The sequence below is a fragment of the Nomascus leucogenys genome, chromosome 15, assembly GCF_006542625.1.
Source record: "Nomascus leucogenys isolate Asia chromosome 15, Asia_NLE_v1, whole genome shotgun sequence".
Classification (NCBI taxonomy): domain Eukaryota; kingdom Metazoa; phylum Chordata; class Mammalia; order Primates; family Hylobatidae; genus Nomascus; species Nomascus leucogenys.
In genome coordinates this window covers 34,976,519-35,004,240 of record NC_044395.1, presented here as the reverse complement: position 1 = coordinate 35,004,240, position 27,722 = coordinate 34,976,519, and the positions used below count along the sequence as shown (strand labels likewise).

At 33.9% G+C, this 27,722-nt stretch overlaps 1 protein-coding gene across 2 annotated transcripts in view; it reads left to right on the top strand.

Annotated features, from left to right (window-relative positions):
• Positions 1–27,722, top strand: part of CNTN5 (contactin 5) — a 1,343,728-nt gene that overhangs the window by 816,188 nt on the left and 499,818 nt on the right. For both annotated transcript variants that reach the window (XM_003253028.3, XM_003253029.3), the window contains 2 exons: positions 22,096–22,219; positions 22,330–22,505. In XM_003253028.3, the coding sequence (XP_003253076.1) occupies positions 22,096–22,219; positions 22,330–22,505 (300 nt within the window). The remainder of the gene's footprint in view (positions 1–22,095; positions 22,220–22,329; positions 22,506–27,722) is intronic.

Genomic DNA, 27,722 nt, shown 5'->3' with positions numbered 1-27,722 from the left:
CTCTCCACTCATAGAGGAACCACTATAGTTACTTTGTCATTTACATGCATATATTTATATTTCTATACATATGAAGCCTATAGAGTATATGTACTATTCTTTAAAATTTTTATGTCAATTATATTGTGTATATCAGTCATGATCCACCTTTTCTGGCTCAACATTATATCGTAGAGATTCATATATCTCGGTATCTTCAGTTCTAAGTTCATTTCATTTCCTGTAAAGCATACCACACTAGGACTCAATTACAGTTTCTTTATTCATTCCCTTTTTGTAAATATTTAGATTGTTTTAATTTTACACTGTTACATGTCAAATGCATTTTTTCATGCCTCATTGGTAATTGTATTATATGTATTTTAGGAGTGCAATTTTTATATAAAAGCATTGTAACATTTCCAGATACTGTCAAATTGCTTTCCAACGTGATTGACACTTCTACCAACATTATTGTATGAGTGTTCATATTTCTCCACATTGACACCAACATAAAATTTTTTTGGCAATCTCTTGAGTATAGTATACCATTTTATTGTGGTTTAGTTTGCATTTTCTTGACTAGTGAGGTTGAAATTTCATATAAATATGGGACATTCTGGTTTTTTCTAATGCATATTTCTTCATATATGTTGACTGTTATTTCTGTTAGAATATTTTACTTTAACTGTAAGAAATTTACAAATCAATTGGTCACTAATAGGTTAAATGCATTGCAGATATATTTTCTCAGAATGTAATTTATCTTTTTTACTTTGTCAGTAGTATCTTTTGTTGAACAGAATTTTTTTATTTTGTGTAATGAGATATAGCAATATTTTCCTTTGTAGTCTGTGCTTTTCATGTCCTAAAAAAAACACTTTTTACCTTACATTTTTATTTCCTTCCAAATTTAAATTTTGATTTTCATATTTAGGTGAAATACATGAAATTATTTTTGTATATAATACGAAGTAATTACCTAATTTTATTTGTTTTCCATTTTTGAAGTACTATGTATTAACCAATGTTAGTGATCTCCACTGATTTGTGAAACCACTCTCTCATATATGTTCAAATATACTTTAAATCCTTCAGTAACATGGTTTAACTTTTTGGGAAATATTTTTCACATCTTTAAGTTTATTCCTAGATCTCATACAGCTTTTGTCTCCTCGAAAATAATAATATAGTAAGAATTAGCATAGTATTTGTTAAGTTGGTATATAGAGCCCCATCAATCTGTTACTGTTGTCTGTTATTTCTGTTAGTTCTTGCTCATACAGTATTTGTTAGATCCTATATTTGGAAAAATTGCTTGTAAAAATAGTTTGTAAAAATTGCTTCTGTGCTTAGGAGGAAAACAGAAAAGATTTGGTTAAAAGTAGCCAGTATCTGCCAGACTCTTTAATTTCTTTAGGATGTTTTTGCTTTTCCCTTGCTTTCCGTTAGATAGTTTTCTATACGTAATTCCTCTCTCTTGTATCTTTTTTTGCATCATATGCCTATATCTTTTGTGATTACCATTAACTTAGTCTATAGTGATTATCATTAATGAAATTAAGAAATTTCTCAAGTATAACGTTATTTGATAATTTTGTCGTTTCAAACATAAGCATGCTTTAGTGTTTTCTCTTTTGCTAATTTTACCTTATTCACAAAAATATGTTTAAAAATCAATACTTAATTATATTTTCTGTAACATCACTATCTATAGTCATAATTTCTTGTAATTTTTCTCTGTGTTCACTTTTTGGATGAAGCATATTTTGTAGTAAAAAGGATATCACTGTGACAAACTATCTTAGTCTTTATCTGTCTGAAAATATCTTTATTTTGCCATTACTCTTGAGTGATAGATGGTTTTGGAAAATGTAAAATTTCTAGGTTGATAGTTATGTTCCCTTTATACTTTAAGTATCTGCTGGCCTCTTTTGTAGCGGGCAAGTTTATCAATCTGGTTGTTGTTTTCTTTGTTAGTAGACTGCCCTGTGGAAGTTATTTTTTTCTAATGCTTGACATTTTGTACTTTTACTATGTACTTTCTAAAGGTAAATTTATTTTTGCTTATTCACTCAGCACTTAGGAGACAATTCAAAAGAAAATATAATATAGAAACGTTATAATTTCAAAGAAAATACAACATCTTTCTTTTCAAATGTGCAAAATCCAGCTCTTTTTCTGATTCGTCTATTCTTCATTTCTACACTTTTTGTGTGTTATATATGCTTACTTAGTTTAAGGAAGTCCATTCCTGCATTTGTATTTTGGAGTATCATAAGCATATTTATTTTAAAGTCCTGATAGATAGAATTATAGGTGTATTTAATCTGGGATAAGTTCTTATTCCTATTATTGACTTTGACTTTTTTTTTGCAACATAGAATTTTTTATCTATGTTGTAATTTTTGGTTTTCTTTGCAAGTACATGTGGAAAGGAAGTGTTTTTATTATTTTCCCCCTGTCAACTCTGTGCTTTCCTCTTATTTTTAACCAATTTGTGGTCACTGCCATCTTGTCCTTCCAAACTCTAGATAAGAACCAGTTCTTAGAATGACCATCTCACACCAGTTAGAATGGCCATCATTAAAAAGTCAGGAAACAACAGGTGCTGGAGAGGATGTGGAGAAATAGGAACACTTTTACACTGTTGGTGGGACTGTAAACTAGTTCAACCATTGTGGAAGTCAATGTGGCGATTCCTCAGGGATCTAGAACTAGAAATACCATTTGACCCAGCCATCCCATTACTGGGTATATACCCAAAGGACTATAAATCATGCTGCTATAAAGACACATGCACACATATGTTTATTGCGGCACTATTCACAATAGCAAAGACTTGGAACCAACCCAAATGTCCAGCAATGATAGACTGGATTAAGAAAATGTGGCACATATACACCATGGAATACTACGCAGCCATAAAAAATGATGAGTTCATGTCCTTTGTAGGGACATGGATGAAACTGGAAAACATCATTCTCAGTAAACTATCGCAAGGACAAAAAACCAAACACCGCATGTTCTCACTCATAGGTGGGAATTGAACAATGAGAACTCATGGACACAGGAAGGGGAACATCACACTCCGGGGACTGTTGTGGGGTGGGGAGAGTGGGGAGGGACAGCATTAGGAGATATACCTAATGCTAAATGACGAGTTAATGGGTGCAGCACACCAACATGGCACATGGATACATATGTAACAAACCTGCACATTGTGCACATGTACCCTAAAACCTAAAGTATAATAATAAAAAATAAAAAATAATAATAAAAAAGAATGACATTTTGAAGCATTATAGTTCTATTGGGGATATTGAGATTCAGTCACTTTGTCTGGGAATAGCTTAACTAAGTTCACAGTCAAGAAGCTGTATCTGCCTGCTTTCATCTTTGCAAGTCCACACCTTTCAATGTACTGTAGCCTCACATGCTCACAGAAACGGACACACATACATACACACAAAAGGCATCCAACCTGTTATTACAGGTGTCATGACAGAGGTACAGTATTATTTGGTAGCCTAGAATAGAGGCATCAAATTTACCCTGTGTTGTATGACCGGGTGAAACAAAATTGAGAAAGTGATACTGGATCTAAAATATATTGCATGTGTAGAAGTACATTATAGATAAAAGAAATCATGTGTTCAATGGCAAAGGGGTAAGAGAGAACACTCCTATGTTTAAGGAACTGCACGTTATATATTATACTTGTAGCAAAGTATGAATGGCTGCAATGAAATTATAAATAGACTTAGGCTTCTTGTTAAGGAGTCTAAAAATTTTATCTGTGTTAACAGCAAGCCTCCATTAATCAGTGGAATCTTTTTAGCAGCAGTTGCCTGAAAGACCTCTGAGCATGCAGATTTAAAATAATAATAAAGTCTCTCTCATGGGAGGAAGGAAGTAAGGGGGGTCAGAAAGATGCTTTCACATTGATAAAGGAAAAAACTGATAATTATTTCAAGGAAAGCAGTAGTAGCAGAGATAGAGAGAAAATAATAGTTTATCACCCTGTATTCTACTAGAGTCTCTCCACATAGATGTATTTGGTCAGAGCAGCTGTGTTCATTGATTTTTTGCTTTTTGTTTTGTTTTTGTTTATTTTAATGTGAGACAGGGCTTCACTCTGTGGCCCAGGCTGGAGTGCAATGGCCTGATCTTGGCTCACTGCAACCTCCACCTCCAGGGTTTGCGATTCTCTAACTTCAGCCTCCCTGGTAGCTGGAAGTACAGGCACACACACTACCATGCTCAGCTAATTTTTGTGTATTTTGTTAGAGATAGGGTTTCACCATGTTGTCTAGGCTGGTCTCGAATTCCTGAGCTCAGGCGATCTACCCACCTTGACATCCTAAAGTGCTGGGATTACAGGCATGAGCCACTGTGCCCAGCCCATTCATTGGTTCTTTTTAAGTTTTATTATGTCTGATTGTCTTCTGTTTGTCCTGAAATGTTTTCAGCATTATAACAGCAATAGCCTGAATCCATTATAGAATTCCAACCATGTGGGACTAAATTAAAAGGTAAAATTTAAAACAAGACTAGACTAAATTGTCAGAGTAAATTCCTGAAGAAACATGAGCAGCATATAGTGATAACACATATTTTTGTTAGGTCTGTTTTGGCCCAGAAACATTTTCATAGAGACAAAGTGTATATCTGTAATAACTTACACATAGCTTTGTTTGCAATATTTTAACAAATAGTTTTAGAGGCTTCTAAACAGATTGGCTCTAAAAAGTAGTTTGAATGGCTCTTTTATACAATTACTTTACCTCTGTATATTATAATGATAACAATAATCAAAATGCTTTCTGAATGTTTGTGATGCTAATTTTTATGCAGCTCTCTCATTTTTCTTTCATCGGTCAATAACATATTTAGAATAGGATTACTACAGTGAACATAAAACATTATCTGTATAAGTTTATTAAACAGAGATGTACTTTTTAAATTTTTTCTGTAGGAGATATTGACCATCTACTGTGTGCAAGCTGTACATTAACTCATCACAAGAGTTGTTATTTTAATCTCTAAAGTTTTGAAAGTATTTGATAAGTATCATGATTGTATAGCACATTCATATGTATTATACTTTCTATTTGAAATAGAATAAAATAATAATAGTTATATAGATCTTCAGAGATATGTACAATGATTTTGGTCAAGTACTAAATCAGTAACTTGAATAGCTCATTATAAGAGTAATTTGTGAAAAAAAAACTTTGAGCCTTTATATAATGGCTGCTTCTTCTTTGTAAACTAATGACAGCATTCTGTCTTAGTCCATTTTGTGATTCTGTTACAGTATGCCACAGGCTGGGTAATTTAAAATGAACAGAAATGTGTTGGCTCACAATTCTGGAGGCAGAGAAGTCTGATACAAAGTGCTAGAATCTGGTGGGGACATTCGTGCTGTGTCATCATATGGTAAAGATGGAAGGGCAGAGACAGAGCAAGAATGGATAATGCAATTGCAACAGTAATGGCCTAATCACCTCTTAAAGGTCCCACCTCTTAATACTGTTACAATATCAACTAACTTTTAATATAAATTTTAAAGGGAAACACCTTGAAATCATAGCCGATACCCTATGCTATTTTATTAAATAGAAAGTTAAGTATCAATGAATATGAAATAGTTTTTGTTTACACATGTGTAATCATGGAAGCTTTTATCCAAATTTAAGTAAGATATATGGAAAACTAAAAGAACCTTGCATATATTATTTTACTACACTCAAGAGAATTTACATTATTAAAATCATGTATCTTTATCTTCAGTGGTCATGTTGATGGTTTATTTTAGTCACAGATATTACATTTGATTATAGTAGTTCACTTAAACAATGACAAATCCCATCTAAATGTGAACTGTTGTTTAAAATATTCCCATATTCATGGAATGTATCTGTACTTGCTATATTCTATTTCCAGTGAGAATTAGAAAACATCGTGTCTGATTCCACTTTATTGTTTATCATAGTAGTTATATCATTTTAGCAACAAAAGCTATTCCATTTAGAGCAAATTTAGTGATTGTTTTGTGATGTTTAAAAAATGTGATTCACAAAAAGAATAAGGAAGCTTTTGGTTATGTTTTAATTAGCTCTATTCTTTTACAGATATTCCCTGGTGATACACTTAAAGAAGCATCAAAATTTTTAGTGATCTGAAATGATGAAAATACATATTCTAATCTACTTAAAAATATTTGGATAGAGGTTAATCTGATAATTTGCTATACATATGGCCACATTTAGGGAGTACAGAAAAAGGCTGCATTCAGAATTACTGTGTTGCATGACGATGAAAACATGGTTGTGAATATTGTGGACTGGTCCATATTAGGCAAAGAGAATTCAAATGTTATACTTTGGTCATCCCCAGGCTTTATGATTGAAAATAAGAAAGGCACAGTAGTCAGTCACTGATACTTGATTGAGGTGAGGAGATAGACATAGTCAATGAATAAAAACTTCTGAGCTAGTCTCATAAAATAAAGAAGAGAAATGGAGCAGTACCTGGAAAGGTGAGTGCTGCTCACTGGCTTTGAGCAACCAGAAAAGTCCTCAGTATCTATTCTGTTTTCAACCTGATAACTGTTATTTCGGATAATAGCTTTGATCTCTTGAAATTGTGTCAATGCAAATGTTTCATAGACCTAAGGGTATAATGTGGTTTAAAAAGGAACAACTGAGTTGTTAATAATTATTCTAAAGTAGTTATTTGAGTACAAAGAGTGACATTTAAGTGATTTAAAACATTGACCAAGGTTTAAAGTAAAAATTTTCAAGGTAACATAGGTTAATTGAAAGCTCTTATTATTTGACACCTCAGACACATGCAGGATATATGCTTTCGGGGGACATAGGCAAGGATTATTAACCAGAACTGACACTATACCTGTTCCTCACTCTATAAATATAAACTGGTCCTTGATTTCATCTGTTTTTATTGTTGTTATGATTTTAGTAGGAGCAAACTTAATTAAGTGTAGGGTGCATTTCATTCTTCTATTTGTGATGAGATGGTTAGGTTAAGATATTTTATCTTTGCAGAGAGGCAGTCTGGATTAGGAGTGATTCAAATTAGATAGCTCAGACTTTTTTCGGGGGCGGGGAGCATGTTCTTCTGTTTGTCCTGATTCAGAGACTACAATGCTGTTTTTGGTGGGGAAACGGTGGTCCTTAGAGGAAGCAAATTATTTTTCTACTAAGGCTAAGCACATAATTTTGCTCTTTTTAATTCCCTCAATGGTAAACACAATCTGCGGTTTATAAACCCTCTGTGTCTACGCAAGCTTTTAAAATTTTTAGCACTGTCTTCTGACAATTGGAGTATTCCTGCATCTACAAATTTTTGGCCTTATGTCGTCAGTACTTTTGGCTAAATTTTATCATGAGCATGATTTATTAACAGATTTGACTTGGCACATGGGCAATGGCATCCTGACTCAAAGCAAAACCTTTGGTTACAATTTTTTGTTGTTTCCTCAAAATATTCTTTGCTGATAAATTGTTTTAGAGACACAAGCCCAAAATGTGATCTTTTATGAAAATAAGAATTATCTCTCGGAGGGGGAAAGTGTATTTTATTTGGATGACACACTTCTAAATAAAATACATCATGTCAGTTTCCCCAATTTAAAAATTGAGACCATATTCTAATAATAACTTTACAATCTTATGATCATTCATCAAAACTTTATGACTTTATTCTGTTATTGTAGTCTTAATTTTAGAGCCATTTATTATTTTATACTTACATGCTTTTTCACCAATTTAAGTATATGTGATGTGAGCAAATACCATTTCGTAGTCTCCTCTTTATTCTCTTTCAGCACTTACAGCAGTGCAAGGTTACTGGGAACTTAACGAATATTAAATAAGCAGGAATCTATTTGAGGACTGCTTCATTTTTCTTGAAATCTGCATTTAGGCTGAATTTCTATACCATGATAGAATATTTACTAAATATTTTTGAACACAATAGTGTATTTTGGATTATAAATGGAAAGGAGAAAAGAATAACGTCCACCTTCAACAAGATGACCTATTGGTTTGGCATCCTGTGAATCTTAGGTTGGTACAAATGTAATTGAGGTTTTGGACCATGAATTTTAAATCATTATAACTAGGCTCCAATACATCTTTATTTATTTATTTATTTATTTAATTTTTTTTTTTTTAAGACGAAGTCTCGCCTTGTTGCCCAGGCTAGAGTGCAGTGGCGCCATCTCGGCTCACTGCAAGCTCCGCCTCCCGGGTTCACGCCATTCTCCTGCCTCAGCCTCCCGAGTAGCTGGGACTACAGGCACCTGCCACCACGCCCGGCTAATTTTTCTGTATTTTTAGTAGAGATGGGGTTTCACCGTGTTAGCCAGGATGGTCTTGATCTCCCGACCTTGTGATCCACCCGCCTTGGACTTCCAAAGTGCTGGGATTACAGGCGTGAGCCACCGCGCCCAGCCCAATACATCTTTATTAATCAAAATAGGAACCATTACAACCAACACATTTTTGCCAATGAAAAATAAATTTGTTTATTCCTCTAGCATAATAATCCGTGCTTCAGGATTCAGCAAACTCTTGGAAAGCATTTTCTGCATCCTCCTGGTTGTGGAAGTGTTTTTCCTGCAAAAAGTTGTTGAGATGCTTAACGAAGTGGTAGTTTGTTGGCGAAAGGTCAGGTGAATAGAGAATGAGGCAAAATTTCATAGCTCAATTCGTTCAACTTTCGAAGTATTGGTTGTGTGACATGCAGTCGGGCATTGTAGTGGAGAAGAATTTGGCCCTTTCTGTTGACCAGTGCTGGCTGTTGGCATTGCAGTTTTCGGTGCAGCTCATCCATTTGCTGAGCATACTTTTCAGATGTAATGGTATCACCAAGATTCAGAAAGCTATAGCGGATCCAACTGGCAGCAGACCTCCAGTGACCATGACTTTTTTTTTTTTGGAGCAAATTTGGCTTAAGGAAGTGCTTTGCAGCTTCTCTGTTCAACCACTGAGCTGGTCATCATCAGTTGTCGTATAAAATCCACTTCTCATTGCATGTCATAATCTGATCGAGAAATGGTTGATTGTTGTTGTATAGAATAAGAGAATATGACATTTCAAAATGTTTTTTTTTTTTTGAGTCAGCTCATGAGGTACCTACCTACTACGGTTTTTCACCTTTCCAATTTGCTTCCAATGCTAAATGAGTAGAATGGTTGACATTGAGTTCTTCAGCAACTTCTCATATAGTCAGAAGAGGATCAGCTTTCATGATTGCTCTCATTTGGTCATTGTCAACTTCCAATGGACAGCCACTAAGTTCCTTATCTTCAAGTTTCTTGTCTCCTTTGCAAAACTTCTTGAACCACCACTGTGCTGTACGTTCATTAGCAGTTACTGCACAAAATGTGTTGCTGATGTTATGAGTTGTCTCTGCTGCTTTATGACCCATTTTGAACTCGAGTAAGAAAACTGCTTGAATTTGCTTTTTGTCTAACATCATTTCCATAGTCTAAAAAAAATCAAGTAATAAGTCATTAGCAAAAAAGCAAGAAATGCCCATTAAAATGATATATAACATAACCACATTTAACAATGCATTCCAATATCCACTGGCAAATCCCAACAAGGCAAAAACTGTAATTACATTGGCATCAACCTAACACATGGAGTTGGTGCACTTTGATTGTTATCATAAGTGATAATATTACTGCATCCTCTGACCTCTCTTTTATATCTGTACGAAAGTGACAAAAAACGTATTAGACTTTAACTTATGTTGTGTGTAAAACGAGATGTTACACTACCTATGAAACATTCATCACTATGCTTGTTAATAAATAATGCTCTTCAATTCTTAGAAATCCTTGAAAGTTTTATAGTTTATACTTGTTTAAGTTTATAAACTTCATTTCAATATTGAAAGGCAACTTAAAGTTAAAAGAAGATTTGGACAATTTTTTTAAGAATTCATCTAAGATACATGGTGCAAAAAGTTTTTCTCACCTTGTAACTATGTCATCATAAAATATAATTTCTAGTTAACAGTTCAAAATTTCTTCAAATCATTACATAAAATATACTAATGATCATTAAAAGGGCATTTCTTAAAATTTTATTAGGCATGATAGGCTGCTATTTCCTTTATATTACTGAAACACTTAGTTTACATTACATAAATAAGCTAGTCACAGACATAAATTACAGCTAACCAGCAGACAGAACAGTTGCAGCCAAAAATCAGCACAGAAGTCGATGTTTAAAAAGAAGATTTAAGCCTGAAAGGCAGATTTAGAGTTGAGGGAGACATGATAATGTTGGGTCGTGATCCAATAAAACAATCGAAACAGTGATCCAAAACCAAAAAGCAATCCTTTCTGAGAACCTGGCTGCAGGAGTCTCAGATGGATGATACTTAAAATGTCTTGGAAGGAAGGAAGGAAGTTATAAAGTTAGTATCTGGGTAGCCTATCAGTAAGTGGCAGAAGTTTCAGAAGGAGTTAGAGAGGACCAGACACTAACTTGATCCTAGGACAGGACTCTATAAAGGAAACTGTTGTCTCCATAACAAGATAATGTACAGACAATCCCTAATTTAAGGTAGTTTGATTTAGAATTTTTTAACCTTATGATGGTGTGAAAGTGATGAAGAAGAAACCATACTCTGAGAACCCGTACAACCAATCTGTTTCTTACTTTCAGTAGAGTGTTCAATAAATTACATGAGATGATAAAACTATATTATAAAATAATCTATTATATATAATAGATTTATAATCTATTATAAAACTATAAATAAAATAATCTTTGTGTTAGATGACTTTTCTTAACTGGAGACTAATGTGAGTGTTCTGAACAACTTTAAGGTAGGCTAGGATAAACTCTGATGTTCAGTATATTAGTTGAATTAAATGCATTTTTGAATGACAATATTTTCAATTTAGGATACGTTTATTGAGGTGCAATCTTATTGTAAACTGAAGAGCATCTGTACTACTGCTCCTAGAAACTCCACTTGGAGATAGGTAGATGGGGCTTCCAGAGTCATAATTTATAGTAGAACTTGATCATCCTGTTCAAGACCCTCTCGTAGAAGACTACTGCCAACACCAGACTAACTTTAGGCAGCCGTTGTCTCCTGTTTCTTGCTCTAGCTCAGTGATTCCCAGTTGCTGTGTCGCCTCCTTCTTCAATGTGTTTCAGACATTTGTGGGGATAGTCTCAGTTATTCAAGGATGTAACTTTCATTTAGAGAGTAGACACCAGGAATTCTAAATGTCCTATAATTGCAAAGCACAGGACTCTTAAGTGTCCTGACAGGCATTTTTGTGAGTGAAAATTATCTCTGTAGTTATCTCGTAAAATAATCTGACTGAATATTTCGTTACCTATGTGGTATTTTTAAATATAGTGGATATTTCAATGCAAACACTGTATGAAGTGCAAGATTACACTTAGTTTTGTTCAGAACTTAACCAGAGGTTGTTGTCCATTTAGAAAACCTACTACCTAACACCAGTGCCTCTCATGACACTTGAGTCACCAATTCTAGACACCTGCATTAGTTTGCATTTGTAGATGCTGCATTCACGGGGATTTTGTGAACAAAAACTCTTGATTGCTTCTTTATGTTGTCTATTATAATTCTGAAAACTTACATATTGAAAACTTATTGAATTAAATATTATTTTAGGCTGCACACAGTGGCTCATGCCTGTAATTGCAGCACTTTGGGAGGCTAAGGTAGAAAGATTGGTTTAGTCTAGGAGGTCGAGGCTACAGTGAGCCATGATTGTGCCAGCCTGGATGACCGAGCAAGACCTTGTTTCAAGAAAAGAAAAAACCAAACCACAATTTTACAGCAAACGATTGCACCTTTATTTGTCCTTTTTAAATCATTTTTAAAAGAATTACCCGTAGGTAGTTAGAATATTCATTAATTTTATTTGACAATCACAAAGGAAGAGCATAAAATAATTATGATTTAAAAACTTTGAGAACTGCTAGATGGATGTAAGGTACTTTTTCTCCATTCCATATTGTTTTTCTCAACTTGCTGAGACTAAGATAGATGGGGTTACTACTAAGACTCGGGGATAACAAAAGAGTAAGGGAAAAACAGGAATACATATATATGATTTTATAATTTACAAGTTTAGTTTAAACATCTCTAATTTATGCTACTCTAGATGACTTCCTCCCCAGCTAGCTCTTGGCTTGCCTCCATAGCCAAGACCATCTTGCCCTAGCCATTTATTTCATACCTTGTTTTCCTGATGTAAAGCTGAGAGAGAGCTATCCAGAGTACTTCAGGAGTTTCCCTTCTTATATGTCTACCTTCCATGTTTCAGTTAACTGTTTGAAGACCTATTGCTTCCACGATGCAAACTCCTTTCAAAAAGTTTATGTTCCCCTCCAAGGAGACTCTGTCCTTTACCCAGATTATTGAGTCCTACTTTGCTGTATGTGGTTGCCCTGTGGCAGGTAAGATCAGTACCATCACCACCTAAAATTGGTTCAGATGCAGAAACTGATGACGATGCATATGTTCAAAAAGGGTATGAAGAGATTTATTCTTTGTAACATGAGGCTTTCTGAGAAGACACATTGATATGAAAACAGCCTGAGTGAAAAAAGGAATGAATGACTTGGGTTTTTAATTGTGGTTGCGAGGTAGGGTTGGGATGACGGTTCCTATGTGGGCCAGGGTTTGTGTGGTGTAAACTTCTCCACTGGAGTCAGGGCAAGAGGTGCCCAACTTCTGACCTTGCCCAGAGGTGAGGCAATAGGGAAAAGGCAAATAATGTGGCTTGAAAGCTGTCAGCAGTCAAAGAGCTGACATAATGTCAGACTCTTAATTACATGAGTCTATAGTGAATGTCAGTCACTTCAAAATCCAAAACAGGAACCACAGCAGCACCCATACAACATAAATGTGTACGTAATAGCACTGGGCCTTCTAGAAGTGTTAACATAGGATTTAGGAATGGAAACATAAGGATGAAAACCCATTTTCAGAATATGGCCATGTGAAGAAGGCTTGGAGCTCAAGAATTAAGTAGAAAGCTAATTTAGAAAACTGGAGCACTATAACTGGTCAAGCTAAATATATGGTTGACTGGTTAAATACCTCCTGTCATAGGCCCTAGGTCTACTTGATTGCTAGCTAAGTAGTAAGCAATCAAGTGGTCTGAACTAGAGAAGATGGTTTATCAGCAAGACTATGTAATCTAATTGTTACAGGAAAGAGGTCTGGATACAGACCCCAAGAGAGGGTTCTTGGATCTTGTGCAAGGAAGAATTTAGGGCAAGTCCATAAAGTGAAAGCAAGTTTATTAAGAAAGTACAGACATAAAAGAACGGCTACTCCATAGACAGATAGCCCCAAGGGCTGCTGGTTACCCATTTTTATGGTTATTCCTTGATTATATGCTAAACAAGGGGTGGTTTGTTCATGCTTCTCCTTGTTATTTTTTTTTTTAATTTTTCTTTTTTTAAATTATACTTTACGTCCTAGGGTACATGTGCGCAATGTGCAGGTTTGTTACGTATGTACACATGTGCCATGTTGGTGTGCTGCACCCATTAACTCATCATTTACATTAGGTATATCTCCTAATGCTGTCCGTCCCCACTCCCCCAACCCTCAACAGGCCCTGGTGTGTGATGTTCCCCACACTGTGTCGAAATGCTCTCATTGTTCAATTTCTACCTATGAGTGAGAACATGCGGTGTTTGGTTGTCTTTGTGATAGTTTGCTGAGAATGATGGTTTCCAGCTTCACCCATGTACCTACAAAGGACATAAACTCATCCTTTTTTATGGCTGCATAATATTCCATGGTGTACATGTGCCACATTTTCTTAATCCAGTCTATCACTGATGGACATTTGGGTTGGTTCCAAGTCTTTGCTATTCTGAATAGTGCTGCAATAAACATACACGTGCATGTGTCTTTATAGCAGCATGATTTATAATCCTTTGGGTATATACTCAGCAATGGGATGGCTGGGTCAAATGGTATTTCTAGTTCTAGATCCTTGAGGAATCGCCACACTGTCTTCCACGATGGTCGAACTAGTTTACAGTCCCACCAACAGTGTAAAAGTGTTCCTATTTCTCCACATCCTCTCCAGCACCTGTTGTTTCCTGACTTTTTAATGATGGCCATTCTAACTGGTGTGAGATGGTATCGCATTGTGGTTCATGACTCTCCTTTTTAGACCATATAGGGTAAATTCCTGACTTTGCCATGGCATTTGTAAACTGTCATGGTGCTGGTGGGAGTGTAGCAGTGAGGATGACCAGATGTCACTCTCGTGGCTGTCTTTGTTTTGGTGGATTTTGGCTGGCTGCTTTACTTTAGCCTGTTTTATCAGCAAGGTCTTTATGACTTGTATCTTGTGCTTACCTCCTGCCTTATTTGTGACTGAGAATGCCTTAACCATCTGGGAATGCAGCTCAGTAGGTCTCAGCCTCATTTTTCCTAGCCCCTATTCACGATGGAGTTGCTCTGTTTCAAATGCTTCTGACATAATGATGATATACAGTTCAGTGAACTTTGTTTCCTAATGAAATTACATCTTCTTTAATAGTTTAAAATGATTTTATTTTAATGTAATATTAGCCAACATCAGAAACTCTGGACACTCTAACAAATTACTTCTTAACACAATAACATGTTTCTTTTGTATTCACATCACATTCTGCTTAGTTGTTGAATGAAGTGCTCTCCATATGGAAAGTTTTGGAACCACTTTCAGTTGATCTAATATCTTTGATATCTATTAAAGTCTTATTGGCATCTTCTGCTCCTTTACCTTTAGAAAACTGACAAATAAAAGAGGATAAATGATTGTGCATGAATTTTTTTGTATCTAGTCCTGTGTTTTATATACATTTCAGGCTAGAACTAAGTCACATGGCCCCATGTCAAACCTAAGAAAGGCCAAGAAAGTGTCCCAGTGTTCCTAGGAAAAGGAAATGGGATTAGGGAGCATCTAGCCAGTACTTGCCACACATGAGTAAAAAAAAAACCTATCAAATATAACGTGATAATGATGACATTAAAATTACACTATGATAATTTTAACATCAAGAATAAAGTGGGCTCTTAGGAAATACTTCTTTATTGAGTGATTATGATTAAAATTATTTAAGGTCGGTTCTATGGCTTATATAGAAACAGCTTTGTTTTAGTAAAAGCTAAAAGTAAAAAAAAACTTCTTTTTTGTTAATTTCTCATTTTTCATAATATTTTATTAGAGGGACTTACTTAAGGTATTCTTAGTAGAAACTTCAAATTTTAATCTTAAAATATGAAGTTTATAAAATATAGAAAATATGGCAATTTCTATAAGTTAAATAGTTATATTAACATGCAGGTAAATGTAATTACCAGAAAATCTTGAGTAAAGTATGTCTATTATGGAGTAGAATTGGGTAAAAATCTGTCCTCATCTAGGACACAAATTTACGGTTTTAATTTTAAGATGAACTTCATTTTCAGACAATAATCTGTTATGACCTCATGTATTACTGGATGTAACCAAGCTAAGACTGGATATAGATCCCACAGATATTTTTAGAAATGATGCCTGAAATGAATGATGATTCTTCCAGTTCTGAAAGCTTATGGCTCTGTGATAGTATAAAAATCAAACATCTATCAAGTACTTTTATTTTCTCCAGTATCACTCTTTGTAAATGATACTTTTATCTCTTATTTTTTGTTTTTTCATCTTTTATTTTTAAAATAATTTTCTTATAATTAATATAGGGAGAGAAAAAACAGTTTATTAGCTACCTATTCCTATATTTAAAAAATCCTCAAAACTTAGCAAATTAAAACAACAATCAGGCATTTTCTCTTCAAGTCTGAAATCTGAGTACCTTAGCTGGGAGGTTCTGGCTCAAGGTCTTTCATGAGGTTGCAGTCAAGCTGTCAGTTATAGCTCCATTCTCATTTGAAAACTCTACAAAGGGAGGATCCACTTAAAAATTCACCTATGTGATTGTTGGTAGGCCTCAGTTTCTTGCTGCCTTTCGGCCAAGCCAGGTATTTCAGTTCCTTAGCATGTCGGACTCTCAGCCTGAAAAAATTCCTTTGGATATGCAATGGTCTTCTGCTTGAGGGAGTGACCCACGAGGAAAGTGTACCCCAGACGGAAGCTGCATTACTTAGTATTAGAAGTAATACAGGATGCCTTTTGCTTATAGTTAGAAATAAGTCATTGAATCAAGCTGACGCTCACGGGGAAAGAAATTAAGCTCAACTCCTTGAAGGGAGGGTTATCAAAGACATTGTGGACATATCTTTTAAACTACCCCAAGTAGCTTTGGGAACATTCTTCACAAGTTAATCTGTCTAAAGATGATATAAAAGGCATGTTTACTTTATATCATTATTTTGAAATACAATTAAAACAAACAAGATTGAAAAGGAGGCATTGAAAATGTTACCTTCATTGAAACGAGGAAAAAAGACTTGAAAATAATGAGGAAAGAAATATCCAACAGTTGCCTTTGTCCTCAGACTTCAGGACAAATATCAGTTTACCTAATGGTAAGTCATCCAGCCCTTAAAAGAAATGTGTACTCAACTGTTCATTAATAAATGTAAAATAATCGGATGAAGTCTGTGTGAAAGTGGACAAATGACTCAGGATACTTCAGAATATTTCGAAGGAGGCATTGAAATAAGAACTACTATGACAAGCATTTTATATATATATATATTTCAGTCTAAGTTTTTGTATGGGAGGGCCATTGAAGTTGAGGCAGAGGGAAGGAGGCAAGAGATTCAGAAACCGTCAGATTATAGTCAAACTCCTAACCTAAGGATTTTCTCTGTGAACCACGCAGATGTCCTAAAAAGGAAATAGCGTTACTACAGACATATAACATCTATGCATTTAGATATTATGGCTAATCACATTACTAAGAACAGTTAAAAGAAGCGATACAAGAAACCAAAGTAGATATAAGATAATAGAATATGATATGTAAGTTTTGGAGGTCGGGAAACAAATGGAAGAGAGAAAAAATGATTAAAGAGTTTAAACTCTTAGTAGTAGTAATATATTTGCACCTAATTAGATAGTAATATAGCAACCAAACTCAACAAAGTCAAATAAAAAAGAAGATATGAAACCATTACACAGTTAATGGAGAGAACTTTTTTTTCTTTTTAAAGAAAAACAAGGTATGCCTAACTGGTATGAGGGGAATAGAGCAAATGAGAAATAAATTTTCCTGAAAAAGTCATAAGACTGAAAGTTAAAAAGGCCAACTGAACCACAGAAAAAAAAAAATCATACAAGATGGCTAACACCAAGACGTATCCCCCAAAATTATTGATATTCACGGGTGGGTAGAGTCCTGTGGGTGTCCATGCATAAAATCCGGTCACTTAAAAATGATGACAGTTAGGCCAGAGTCAGACTACTTCACCATGGTAATGTCCAATGTTACCAGAGGGTGGAAAAATACACACAAAATCATAGTGAAATTAGTAGTGAACATGTAATTTGATACCTGCCAAGTTGTGTCTTAATGATAAAGACAAAATAGATACATTCTTAACTATGCAAAAAGGAATACAGCATACAAGAGCTTCCTTTTGGTAAAAAATAAGGAAGTTAGAAATGGAAAAACCATGGGAAGACACATAAGTATCTAGTCTCATAATAAGAACTATGAATAAGAAATTTTGTAAAATATGCTTATCAAACAAAATTGAGAAAATTTAAGAAGTATACTTGAGAAGTTCATCATTCTTTGTAGCAGAGAATAAACAGATTATTTCCAAATTGAGACAATTCTTTTCTAAGAAAAAAAGCCCTTTTGAGTATGACCCTGGCATTTCACAGACAGTAACCACAGACATTGTAGGTTCAGCCAACTACAGATATCTAGCAGTTTGTTAATAAGAGATCTGATAGAGAAAAAAAAAAAACACACAAAACCATTGCTCTTATGAGACATTGTGTGTGATGACATCTGCCCATTACACAAATGTGTCGAAAGCTTCTACTTGGTTAAAGAGTTTAATTGGCTAGCAAGATCTTTGTGATGATTTGCTATTATACAGCATTTGAAGTGTTATCTCCAACAAGTTATAGATTCCATCAAGCAAAAGAGTGCAGAATGTAAGTATACAGATTTAAACAATGGATCATTACGACCAGAAGATAAAATTCACTGCTACAGCAGAATGAATAAAAAATGTATCTCAGTATATCTATAATCTCTTTACAATAGAAACATCAATGATTATCTTTGCTGGGGACTGGGAAGCTGTACGTAGACATGTTTTTTTTTTCCCCCCTTAACATGAATTTTACTTCTAAGATGAAAGAAGGAAGCGAAGGGAGACACTGTTTAACTTGGCATTTGAAATACTTTTTTTTCGCATTTCTATTTACTGTCATTTGTGTTGACGCACTGGCTTAACAGCAGCAAAATGATGGAGTCACTGAATAGGGCTAAGGTGCTTTGGGAACTAACAATGAACAGCGAAGAGATGTCTTACAAAGTATGGGCGGTAATAATAAAATATATGTTCACATTAGTCCCTTATTATTTAGCCTATAATTTACCAAATCTTGCTTCTCTAGTTTTCCCCAGCCAGACCATATTTTATTTCTCTTGTCCTGTTTTCACAATTTTCAGAACATAAAATGTGGAACCAGAGAAGCTTAAAGTCAACTGTCTTATACAGCTAACTTTGCAGGAGTCTCCTCTAAGCACCTTAGAGTTCTCACCTTGCAATTAGAAATAACTATGATACTGAGCTCAGATAATTAGAGAATATATATATATATAAAATCATGCTTTATAAATGTTAGCACATAAATATAATGATAAGAGTGAGAAAATGGGGAGGAGGAGGAAAAGAAGCAGCAGAAGCAGCATCAGCAAAAGAGGAGGAGGAGAATGAAGGAGAAAGAGAATGAGAAGAATGAAAAATAAGAAATAATAGTCATGGTAGTAGTAATCAGTTTCAAAAATTCAACAGCCTTAGATTTATATTCCAGGTTTGACATTTATATATATGTATATACATATGTGTGTATATATATATATATACACACATATATATACACACACACATATATACACATACATATACATATATATATATATATATTTTTATGGAGTTTCACTCTTGTTGCCCAGACGGGAGTGCAGTGGAGTGATCTCAGCTCGCTGCAACTTCCACCTGCATTGTTCAGGTGATTCTCCTGCCTCAGCCTCTGAAGTAGCTGGAATTACAGGCATGCACCACCACACCCCACCACGCCCCACCACCCCCACCACGCCCAGCTAATTTTGTATGTTTAGTAGAGATAGGGTTTCACCGTGTTGGCCAGGCTGGTCTCAAACTACTGACCTCAGATGATGCACCCACCTCAGCCTCCCAAAGTGGTGAAAGTACAGGTGTAAGCCACCACGCCCGGGTATTTCCTTTGTAGATTTAGCTAATTGTTTTCTGTCTGTTTTGTCATCTCTAAGATAAAAGGACTAATTATTGCCAATGGTGATTGTGAGTGTTTCATGATATTATGCATGAAAAGTATTCAGCATAATGTCTGGCATATAGTAATTATGCTACAAGTAAATATTAGTTATTAATCACAATTTATTCAGTGCTTGCAATATACAAGGTATTTGCAAATGTTAATGACAACTGGTATTCATACTAATACTGTAAAGCAGGCATTATTTTCTACAAATAATACATGAGTAGCAGATAATCAAAGATGTTTGGTTCATAGCTAAAACATAGTAGAATTTGAACCTACATGTGTCCAACTCTAAAGCTCAAGAATTGTTTATTATATAAAAATATAACACTTATTATATGTGAATTTTATGCAACATAGGTATTTTTAATGTTTAAGTCATAGTTTTAATGTGTAAAGATCAGAAAGGGTTTTTTTTCACAATGTAATTGTGCATGTTAATTCTTAAAATTTGATTTATGAAAGTGATTTATAAAAATTTATGAAATTTTTCCAATTTTTTATAAACTCATAATGCAACAACAAATACAAAATTTTGACAATAATTTTCTCTAGTTATTTATTAAATTATTTATTTTTCTTTTCCTTATTGAATAAAAGTTTTAATTGACAGCAATATAATTTGGTACAGTGAAACATATTTTGGTTATTTTGGTGTAATATTTTGCTGTAGCTTAAAAAAACTTCAGCTAGGCCAGTCGAGGTGGTTCACTCCTGCAATCCCAGCACTTTGGGAGGCCTAGGCGGGCAGATTACTTGAGGTTAGGAGTGCGAGACCAGCCTGGCCAACGTGGCAAAAACCATCTCTACTAAAAATACAGAAATTAGCTAGGCATGGTGGCTGTAATTGCAGCTACTCAGGTGGCTGTGGCAGGATGATTGCTTGAACCCAGGAGGCAGAGGTTGCAGTGAGCCAAGATCGTGCCACTGCACTCTAGACAGAATGGGAGTGAGATTCTCTCAAAAACAAACAACCTGCATCTAGGTTATCTAGGATTCAAAGAAAATACTTGTCAGTACATGCTCATAGTGAGTGCTCAATTTTTATTTGGTTTAGAATACTATGAAAACTTTTGTTTTACTTCACCAAGGTAAAATATTCAAAGAAATATATTTAAAGAAAGCAAATCATTTTACTCCGAATTTGTTCTTCTAAATATGAGGTGTACATCTTTTCCCAGAAATTTTTTTTAGCTCAAATTTCCTGGAACATTTATTTTTATACTTTTTTTCTTAATATTTTCTTGTGATTATCTGCAGAAGATATAAACTTCTGTTTAATACGTATACTGGAAATACGTCTTTACTGACATAATTTCTCTTTATCTATAGCAGTAGTTTTTAACAAGGGTCATTTTGATCCTAGAGCACATATAACAATGTCTGGATACATTTTTTATGATTACACATTGGAGAGAGATGCTACTGGAATCTAGTGGGTAGAGGCTAGGGATGCTGCTAACCATTCCACAATGCACAGGACAGCCCCGCCTCAACAGAAAGATCTGTCCCAAAACATCAGTGTACAGAGACTGAGAAACCCGATCTAGGGCTATTATGTGATCAAATTCATGATCAATGAAAATTAAGCAAAAAAAGCTTTACTTTTTCACAAATTCACAATTCACGATGCTATAGATCTTAGATAGACACATGATCCTCTGAATGCTTACATAACTGTGGGCTGACATAACTTGTATTATCCTCTGTACATTTGCTCATCATTTCTCCAGCTGACTTAGTCTAAAACTCAAGTCCAAGTTGACATTTGAAGTCCATTTTTAGTTTCACTTTCTTCATGAAATTTTCATTAGCTTCAAATTACTTTTATCACACACAGAATTTCTCTGAGTATTAGCTAACTAAAATAGAATCAAGTGTCTGGTATATAGTAGGCAATAAATTTATGTGCTCTTCCCACTGGCCTCCACTTGCTTTTATGCCTTTTGTCTTCTGATCTTATTGCCTAGTTGTATAAAGTTTTGCCATTTTAATTACGTTGTCTTTTTTTGAAAGTGTGTCTTATTTATTCCATGAAAATACCTTTATTCATGTTACATCATTTTTTTACACCCCAGAATTGTTAGCACTAAATGTAGTGCTTCAGTGAATTAATAAAGAATATACAAAAATGCAAGAGGACTAACATTTTCACACCTGTAGCTCCTAAGTAGTGACACAATATTAATATATTACTTTTGCATGTGTATTATTTTTAACATTCTAAGAATTTTACAAACTTTCAGGTTTTTTAAGATAGTGTTTATGCTTAATATTATTATCCTTTAGTCTGATTTTGAAAAATGAAAAAGGTATATTTATAATATAAATGTCTGAGATGTTTGTTTTTTATGTATTACACCTTTAACAGCATTTTCAGTTGATTAAAAATTATATTTGGTTCTTTACAATTTAATAAAACAATGCAGTTTTCTAGCTATTCCTTCTTTTGGGAATTTACCTGTTGATTACAAGAAAAGGGCAAGAATTTAGAATGTAAGTAAGATGGAACAGAAAAAAAACACAAAGTATCTTGCTAGTTTAAGGAAGTTTAAAATGTGTCTGTTTTGTCTTTACAGAAAGTGTGGACTATGGGCCAGTTTTTGTGCAAGAACCAGATGATATTATTTTTCCAACTGATTCTGATGAAAAGAAGGTAGCATTGAATTGTGAAGTTCGTGGCAATCCAATTCCCAGTTACAGGTAGGAATTCACTGTTAATCATTTTTCTTAAGCCTTAAAAACTTTCCATCAATGATATTCTGACACTCTCAGGGAGGATTATACATATTTGTCTTCTGATTTTTCCTAAGATGGCTTCGAAATGGAACAGAAATAGATCTGGAAAGTGATTATCGCTACAGTTTGATAGATGGCACCTTCATTATAAGCAATCCAAGTGAAGCAAAGGATTCTGGTCATTATCAGTGTCTAGCAACCAACACTTTGGGGAGTATTCTTAGTAGAGAAGCTACACTTCAGTTTGCCTGTAAGTAAAATATATGATTTTTCTATATAGATGTATATAGTGTGTATATACAGTATGGATTTTTAAAATTTAGTTCGGTAAAGAAAAGCCTAAGATCTTAAATTTTTAAATGTGGTAAAACCATGAGAAGAATTAGAATTATGCAAACAATTCATTTCTTCTTGGGATATTTTGAAATTTTCTAAAAGATTTGCTGTCTTCAAAATAAATTTGATATACTAGCCTGACAGGTTAAAGTACTTTTCATGAAAGTAGATAAAGTTTTAGAATTTATAACAATCTATTTTGAAACACACCACTTATTATGTATTATTTTCAAGTCTTTGAGTTCAAAATAAGCTTTCTGTGAGAAAAAAATTGATAATCCAAGTATCTTTTGAAATCTGATTCTCTCCATCTCCTTTTTAAAATATCTATAATTCTACTAACTACTGTAGTCACCATTTGCTATAGATTTCTAAGAATATAAGATAACATATTCTAAAACTTCTGCTTATAGCCAGGTAACAAAAAATACCTCTGAAATGCTAATATTTTAGATTTTGACTATATCACCTAGATGTCCCAGTTTTTGTATTGCAAAAAAGATACCGTGTGTGGCTATACAGACATAGAAACACACACACACACAAATATAAACATTTCTAAAGTAGATAATATACCTGATTAAATGAAAATTAGCCAGGTGAGGCAGCATGTGCCCACAGATGCAGCTACTTGGGAGGCTGAGGCAAGAGAATTGCTTGAACCTGGGAGGTGGAGGTTGTAGTGAGCTGAGATTGCGCCACCACACCCCAGCCTTGGCGACAGAGCGAGACTCCGTCTCAAAAAAAAAAAAAAGTGTGTATATATAATTAACTAAATATATTTATTCTTAAAAACTCTTGAAATTATTTTACTTATAATGAGAGCTTACAATAAATTAAAAATAGGCTAATAGATAAAACATTTTATTATTATTCCTTAATAAGTAATCCTACTCGAAATTAAGTTCTTGAGGAGAGAATCTCTAGAAAATACTGAGAAAGACCAGGAATCTTTATATTAATAATTAAAGTGTAATTGTAGTGGCTACATAAGAGATCATGAAATGATTTTTAAATTAAAATTACACCTGGAAGAATGTAATAATTGATATTTCTCTATATAATCTTTCCCAGGTATCATTTCTAATTAACCCCGAGTTCAGACACCCTATTAAAGAAGTGTGAAATAGAAAAGGAAAGAATAAGGAATTGATAATAAATACAGTTTGAAGAGTACCAAGATAGGTCCTAGAAAAATATAAATATCATATTTTAAAGTAGATTTGCCTAAGGAATTCAGGTAGGTACATTTACATAGGCCAAAGACACCAAGATAGCAGCCTAAATAGATTCTTTTTATTTTGGAAAATATTATGTGGTGTCTCACAGAACCTAATAGTTTACATTATGCACGATTAACCAAGTAACCTAATAAACTAAATAAATAACCCTCATAATAGCTCCTTTATTCAATAGTCTTTTCAAGATAGATGCAGCATATCCAGAAAATATGCTATGCAAATATTACTGGCTTATACCTTACAGTTTGGTCTACAGTATCTGATACAAGGTATACCAGTTAGCTGTAGCCTATATGTCAATTGTTTTTCCCTTTGTGGAAGCAAAGTATGCCAACTTTTTTCTGCATGCGTTTAGAGCAGAAAGCTATTTATTTTACATATCCATATGACTGTTCTAGGTTTTCTGGAAAGACCAAACACAGTTGTCAAATACACTCACCTGAAGTGAGGACTTTGGCAGCAGCGTTTACAATTCAATAACCAGGCATGGGAAGTACTATTTGTCTTAAGTATCTTACCTATTTAGCATGAAGCTGTCTTCAACTTGATTTAGAGCAATATCTGCTTGTTTTTAACTTAAGCATTATGGGCTTACATAGGTATTCAGTGGTAGCACCTTATGACTCTGCCCCTCTCCACTTTCCACCAAACTCAGGTCATTGGCTACATATGCATAAAAACCCACAAGGTACCTGGTTAAAGCAGACAGTTACACAGGCAAGACCAATTCTGCCTCAAAATTATTTCTCCACCTAGATGCCATTATGCTTGCTCCTATGATATTGAAACAATTAAGTCCCATAGATGTAGCTCCATCTATTTTTCCAATTTATCTTTGAAAATAAATGCAAATATGGGCAGTAGGGAGAAAAGATAAAGATTTGATTAACCTACTAGTATACCCGGATGGGAGTTTGGGTACTATAGGATTCGGGGACTCAGAATCGTTCAGAGATTAGGGAGAGAAAATGAGGTAGGAAGTTGGGGAGAAAAAAGAAAAGGGGTTTCTGAAACGAAGCGAAAGAACACAAAGGCAATGTGAAACTTGAAAACTTGGTCCGCAGACCAGGCGCGGTGACTCACCCCCCTTAATCCCAGCATTTTGGGCAGCCGAGGTGGGCGGATCACGAGTTCAGGAGTTCGAGACCATCCTGGCGAACACGGTGAAACCCATCTCTACTAAAAATACAAAAAATTAGCTGGATCTGGTGGCACATGCCTGTAGTCCCAGCTACTAGGGAGACTGAGGCAGGAGATCGCTTGAACCCGGGAGGCGGAGCTTGCAGTGAGCAGAGATCACACCACTGCACTCCAGCCTGGGCGACAAAGCGAGACTCCTTCTCAAAACAAAACAAACAAAAAATTTGGTTGGCAACTTTCCTTTATATTGTGATTTTCTGAAGACGAGGCTTGTAGGTCAATATATTTAATAGAATATACTCACTGTTGTTGGAGTATTTAATGTCTGAAGGGATTTTTGTGGAGGAATGCTTATTACTTTTGTCACATTTTAAAGCTGAAATATTTTATATCCACCAGGCTTTATTTACCTAAATATATAAATATTCATTATACAACTAATATTTCAAAATTAATATATTTAATCGACTGAGACAAATATTAAAGCATATTTAATCCAATTTTGTTAAACATTTTTAAAATATTGAATATGAGACTTAAATTTATTAAATGTTTTACAATCAGACTAAATTTATAAATCATCAAAATGATTGCAAAACTTTTCACTAATACAGTACTTATAGTTATAATTCCACCTTGTACCTATTCTTGAGGTATATTTGCGCATGTTACTCAGTTTATAATAGTTTTATTGAATACTTATTTTTACCTTTTACACATTAATTTTATCATATGTTGTAAAATGCCTTTTCAGATTTTTTTATGCTGGGCTAGTGCTATCAGGATCTTCTAAAGTCAAACATAAAGGAGGACTGTATTACCCAATTCAAAGTCTATTTTTGAGTTACCAACCAAATGAGTTTTGATTGCCTCTTTCAAATTCGAGATCTGTTTAACTGACTAGTTCACTTTGGTGATTAACCGTTATTATTGTTATATCAATGATACTTTCTAAATCTTCACCTTTTACTTTTTGCCTTCTAAAATATGACAACTTTGCTTGAAATTATGTGATTCTAAAACTTGTTGAACAGTGTTTAATAAACATAGAGTGGGGGTCTCCTAATTATATTCATAAAAAGGTACTAATTTGTATTTTCGAATAGGTATATACTTAATTGAAGAATTATCTATATACTAATATCAAATTATCCATATACTAACAATTATTATACATAATATTTATGATAAGATAAAAAATATAATAAAATGTAAATATATATCATTGAAGTTATCTTTCTTTTGCATGAAAATTACGTATTTTCAGAGAAAACTTTGATTTTTAGTATCATTAAAGTCACATGGTATTTTGCAGATTCAACATATATATGTATGTGTATATATATGTATGCATAATTAGTATACTGACACTCCCTTAATGCTAGGAGTACTCCTATTAACCAGAAATATATTTTAAAATATTCTGCCTTTCCACTAATAACAGCTTGTCTTCCTGCTCCCTACCCCTTGTCAGGCGTAGATTCACCTGCTTTTCAATGACTATAATGTCATAGAGACTAAAATCTAGGTGCTGCAGGTGCGTATTAGATAGCACCATATAAGTTCTGGTGGTAGGTAGGGTAACATTATTGCTAAACCAAATAGTAAAAAATATTTTTTAAAAATAGGTTTTGAAAGTCTCAAGCTCACATTGATAGCTTATATTTACTGAATGCTTTTGTGGCAGACGATGCTCTGTTTTAAATACATTAACTCATTTTATCCTCATAACCAACATGTGATTTGTTCATGTTGTAAAATGTAAATTCATTTTTCAGATGATACTCTAATTTAACCCTAATAGTATTCAGTATTTTCCTATTCCAGTATAAATGTGTATTGGATTTCTTTTTTGACTTAGCCAATTTGATTTTAGAAGTTCTTCTCCTAAACTTTGATTAAATTGGAATCTTTTTAAAAATCTTACCTCCTTGCTTCCTTAGTCATCATTTGAGAATTTATTAACACCTATGTAACAAAAGTTAATATTAGTAATGAAAATAAGCACGCAATCATAGTGTTCTGCATTTCTTCTCATTGTTCAGATTTACTTTAAAACCACTTATTTAATTTTCCTTACAGAAGTTTAAGAGTTTAGGAGACATTGAGTTTCTTTCCAGATCTGGAATTTTGGATTTATAGTAATTTTGACGTGTAATCACTCTTTCTTACTAACATATTTTTTATTTTAATAAAACCTTTTCCTCATAATTTATTTATTGAATAATGTACAGTGAGGACCTAGAAAGCTACATTTTCTAAATGAATTTGAGACAGGACAAAGATAACTGCAGCTATTGTCAAAAGCTGACATCATCATAGGTCCTAGCTTTTACAGAAAAAGATGATAAGGAAGTGAGTGTTGACACCTTCTGTTAATACCTGGTGATGCAGCAAAAATAAAATTATATCTAGCATTTGGAAAAATTAAGCAAGTATAAAGCAAATTAAACTGTTTTTAAAGTTTCATTTCTATTCATTTGTCACCCAATATATTTACAAATATAAAATAGCAAATGTATGCTTGTATAATAATGTTATTTTATTAACATATTTAATGTTTACCTCTTTTCAAAAGTGATTTTTTTTTATTTGCTGTATAAGATATATGCTCAAGATACATGTGTAATTAAGTAAATATAGTCCTAGGAAAAAATATACCTTATAACAGGTCAAGATAGTACAGACCATAAAGTGAAACAAATATTTACCTGGTGGTCAAAGCAAAAGAAAGAAAGAAAAACATGTAA